A 5,000-nucleotide genomic window follows, 5' to 3' on the forward strand; every position below is an offset into this window, starting at 1 on the left:
CCACTTGACCCAAGCAAGAACCACGATTTCTTTGTAAATTTGAAAAAATTTAACAATAAAAACTATCGCAAATAAAACTTTTACTTTGACATTCTTAATGCTTATTTCATTATTTTCTTTGGACTAACTCTCTTCTTACTGGAGATAAATTTCGTTCGTTGGCCACTTATTTTTTCTATTATTCTCTGTTCAAGAATATGCACAAACTACGGTAGTTCTTCAGTGGGACACTCATGTGTCGGGTTCCAGTAATGTAGATTGATGCCCTTCTACACTATTTCATACACATGAATCTTAATGCATCGTTAGTTTTTCGAATTCAGCCTTACTCAAAGGTCTAGACATTTGAAGTCACGAAGGTATTTAGTGATCTTTTCAATTATTATTTGCAAACTAAACATCATTAACACAAACAAAAGAAATAAAGTTATATATAATGTGGTCCGACACATTTACTGCAAGAGAAGGAAAAGAAAGAGTAATGTGTGAAAGAGGAGACGTGAGTTATATAGGTAATAGGTTGTGGTGATGGTAATCATTGCCTTACTTCCTACAGGTCCTGCAATTCCGTACATGACGTGCGTTTGTCTGTCTGTGGCGAGGCCGTCTTAGCACGTAGTATTCGAGTCAGCAGTAGATGTGGTTTCGTATCCTCAGGCCAACCTCTCTTCGTTTGGCTCACTTTATTTTTCTAAAGCCATAGTTACACTTCAAAGTCCACATCTGGATTTTAGTTAAAACGAAACAAGAGCAAAAGGTCGGTCACACACTTTCTTCAGCTGTTTTCATGAGTCGTTGGCGAGATAGACTAGTGACTGATATAGGCAACACCCTAGGAGTAATAAACAATACTTGAGATCAGAACAATTTTATTCTGATTTCTATCATCAACATGATTAATTCCGTGAGATGTTGTTCTTAGAGGTTGGTTCAAGTGTGAGAATGAAAAGCCAAACTCATAACCGCAAATAGCAGCGACCAGTTGAACAGCCTTCGGCACACCCACCTCAACCAGATACTTTTCTATTCCATTTCTGAACTACATTTTCTCTAAGCCACGCCACGTTACTCGTCAGAGTTAAGTGTCATCGATAATTCATTTCCAGCTTAATATTTTCTTTTCCACTTATTTCGGTCAAGTATTTTTCCTCTCGTTTTTCTTAGTTTTTACATTCAAAATCAGGAATTTCATAATATTGAAAAGCTTCAAAATACATTGTATTTTGCCAGGATTTATTACCAGTTTAATACACGTATAACCATCTTTGAATAGTCTTATTGTTTCTTTGAATTGTTACTTTCTTCAACTCTTATCACCTTACAAAATAATTGTTCTTATTACATAAAGAATATCTAATGACAATTATTGTTAGTCTTTATTATAAGTCGTGTCAAAACAACCTGAAAGGTCATTGATTAAAATGAATGTCACACAATAGTTTCTTGCAATATTATTTAGTTAATAGCATAGAAATAGAATGAAAGACATGTCGTAAAACATTACTAAATCTCAGTCTAGTGTGATTGTGGTTTTAAAAAGAGTTTTTCATCGCCTGGTGTTTCAAAAGTTCAAAGTTGTTTTTAATATTCATGGTCTCTTAGCCCGTAACACAACAATGTTCATTACTTCTCAACACCATAAGTGACGGGTCCCTTTACTTGTTTTGTTTTCACTGTCGGTCCATTTTGTCTGATTGGCTTCAAATGGAGTAGGAGAAGGTCGTCAGTGTTTCTCGTTGCGGTGGATCAGTTTAGAACCAGTTGTCGTCGACAATACAGAGTAAAAAGCACAGCAACCAAGTCACAGAACCATAACGGTCAATTATTTCCAAGTACGCAGTATACTGTTTCAAGGCTAAGCGTACTGTGGGTCATCTTGTCTGTGCTCCGCTAACGATCTCAAAGCCGAAAAGGGACGACTTACCGATTCAGTCAGACTTGACCCTGTAGAATGCCCACCTCACCGCAATCTGTCAAAGGAAGAAGAATCTCAGTTAGTTGATTTTTCATTTCAGGTAAATCAGGCGCAAATACAAAAGCAGACAATAAATTCTTCCTGCCACAAAATCAGTCTTGAATAAAGCTTCGAAAAAGAAAACATAGAGACTTGGATTTTAGTTTCTAAAACCTACTTATTTTATCAATGGACAACCAACCTCCAACAGTCCCTCCCACCTCAAGTATAAATAAACTGCTCAGCATTGCTACTTGAATTATTATTTTACTCTTATTAAATCCTTGTTTTCTTCATTCTAGTTGTTTCAAGTAAAATGTTTGTGATTAATCATATAGGAAGGTATCAACTATTATCAAAGGGATATAATACGATAAAAATTAATGAAGACGATCAATCAACATTCTTCACTAAGTCTACATTGCTTGTCATTGACCACAGCATGATGATGAAATATATTACACAGACACTCGTGAATAAAATCATTCATGAAGTCATGCGGGTAGTGATATGAAGGCTGTTTAGCGTTTCCAGACTTGTGCCTCATATAGATTCTTCCTGATCATTATCAATATTATCAATAATATTATTATTTACGATATTACTACTAATCATATTAGTGTTATAATAACTATTATAATTATTAATATTGTTATTAATGTTATAATTAGAGAGAGAGAGAGAGAGAGAGAGAGAGAGAGAGAGAGAGAGAGAGAGAGAGAGAGAGAGAGAGAGAGAGAGAGAGAGAGAATAAAGTTGACGTTCAGATATTATTGTGTCTATATTTCTTGATTTGGTGCATTTGCTCTTCAAAATTCTGAGCCTTTATTTGGATTTTCGTATTATTTCAATGATTTTATTTATTATTATTATTATTATTATTATTATTATTATTATTATTGAAGAAACGTATCAGAAGAGTGATGAGTAACGGCAACTAAGATATTATCATACGGTGTTTGGGTAAGAGACAGTTCTATCACTGTTAACGAATGTGCACCGAAAGGCAAACTTTAAAAGAAAGGCTATCGAGGAAGCATCGATTGATATGAGGATTTGATGTCATATACTGACAAAATATGGAATGCTGTACAATTTATTAGGAATTTTCTATATACAGAAATTAAATGATAGAGTTTAGAATAATTCCCACTTACTATTCCAGAACTTGCCTTCTTGAAGGGAAACAGTTCGAAAACGACATGAGACGAATGACACGAATGTGATACAAAAAGAAGAATGATCCTCCATATGCTCATACTTCAAGCATCAGAAACGCTGGAAAAGAAATCCCCTCCATAATAGGCGGAACAAAGTCCACCTTTAATTTTCCCTATCATTAGCAACAAATAATCCGAATCTTTTGTAACACCTTATATGAGGTCTCGGCAACATCTTATCACAGTAAGCGATTGCTTAAACGGAGCAATTTAGAGGGTTTCTGCCAACATTACTTTGAAGCCTCTAATCAAACATTCTAAACTGCTTTGAAACTCGCTTATGTTTTATTAGAATTTGTAAAGAAATAGTATTCTATTTAAAGATGATAATATGGAAGTTGTCCTTGATGATAATCATTCTAAATCTACGTACGAAACATTGAGGTCTCTATTGTAGCTGATGTCACAATTAAAGTTCAAAGTAAAGTAACGAAGCCTCGACTAATAAGGAGAAATTTCGCAATCTTGCGGAAAGATGGGCTATGAACGGACCTTCTTAAATATTTTGTTATCGCAGGTTTCTTCAACAATTCGTATGTATAGTGGGCTTTCTAAAGAATGTAATTTCACACTTCACTGGTAAGGATCTCATAATGATAGAATCTGGTATTGTTTTCATATACTGTACATGTTTCACAGGCTTCATGCTAGAACAATAATTACATTTTTATTCGGTGTTTTCTTTTACCAAATCTTCTTTAAATTTCTAATATTTAACAGAAATATAACATAGTTCAAATTATATATATGTTCGATTCAACAAATACGAAGTTCTCCCGAGCAAAGGGTTTTCTTTTTATAGTGTATATTCAACTCAATTTCTGACCTAACTTTACTTCTCCCTTTCTCCGGCCTTGTATTTATTTCTTTCATTTTATCTACATCATATTCCAATTGGCTCGGTGATTTATAAATTACCCAAATCCTTCTTTGATCATCATTATCTTAGAGTGATGTTTCGATGCTTAATTTTCAACAGTATTGATATAAGTATCTGCAAAAATAGAATTGAAAATAATAACCAAACAGAGGCTCAGACTCAGACAAAAACCACGCCTGCTCTTATGGAGAAATATTATGGGACGGTTACCTACGGATCAGATAGTTCTCCAACGTCAAGGAGGAACGTTTGAATTGTTTTTGTTTGTGATTTATTTATATACTTATCTGATATTTTCTTCTTATTTTTTTAGCGAAAGACTGTTTAAAAGGAGTTTTTGCTCCTTTGAAAAGCTACATTCTCATTTCATTATAGCAAATGGCTAATCATTGTGATTGATAAAATCAATTGTAAATTAATCCGACAAGATTTGTTATCTGTATATTCCCAATCTTTAAAGCATTGAAGACAGCCTTCAAAAGGATAATAATAATCAAATTCTTAATCTGGTAGTAAGACGGAGAAATATTCGCTTAAATTACTTCGAGAATTAACATCCATTCTTACAAGCTTATGGCCTGCAACCTGGTATGGTGTTTTGTATAAAAACCACAATACTTATATTTTGAGACATAGTGCATTTTAAAATGCATGTAATTGATTTCTATGCCAGCATAAGATGTTATCTTTTATATCTAGAAGATAAAAATCTAAATCATCTCAAAGTTCAATACGCATTGTGCTACTTCTCAGTCTACATCATGACACATTTAAGAACAGTCTGCGTACTTGAATGATCTTTCTGGCGTATTGTGTGTCCAAATTGAATACATAGCACATTACAGATAGGTGATAGAGCAACTGACGCAGTCATAATAGCTGTTGTGGTGATGTAGTGGGTTTGGGGGTATCCAATTTACTTAAAACACTTTCATATGTTCTCAAC

General features: G+C 33.9%; 1 protein-coding gene across 5 annotated transcripts in view; it reads right to left on the reverse strand.

Moving 5' to 3' along the window:
* The window catches only part of LOC137646985 (uncharacterized), a 120,155-nt gene that overhangs the window by 45,522 nt on the left and 69,633 nt on the right, over positions 1 to 5,000 (reverse strand). For 3 of the 5 annotated variants that reach the window (XM_068380062.1, XM_068380060.1, XM_068380061.1), the window contains exon 2: positions 1,925 to 1,970. Coding sequence is in view for 2 of the 5 variants with exons in the window: in XM_068380058.1 (XP_068236159.1) it covers positions 548 to 575 (28 nt within the window). In the remaining 3 variants the exon portion in view is untranslated. Of the gene's footprint in view, positions 1 to 547; positions 1,971 to 5,000 lie in introns of all 5 variants that reach the window. The other 2 variants (XM_068380058.1, XM_068380059.1) reach the window with 1 other exon arrangement.

Source organism: Palaemon carinicauda, chromosome 9 (genome assembly GCF_036898095.1).
Source record: "Palaemon carinicauda isolate YSFRI2023 chromosome 9, ASM3689809v2, whole genome shotgun sequence".
Lineage (NCBI taxonomy): Eukaryota > Metazoa > Arthropoda > Malacostraca > Decapoda > Palaemonidae > Palaemon > Palaemon carinicauda.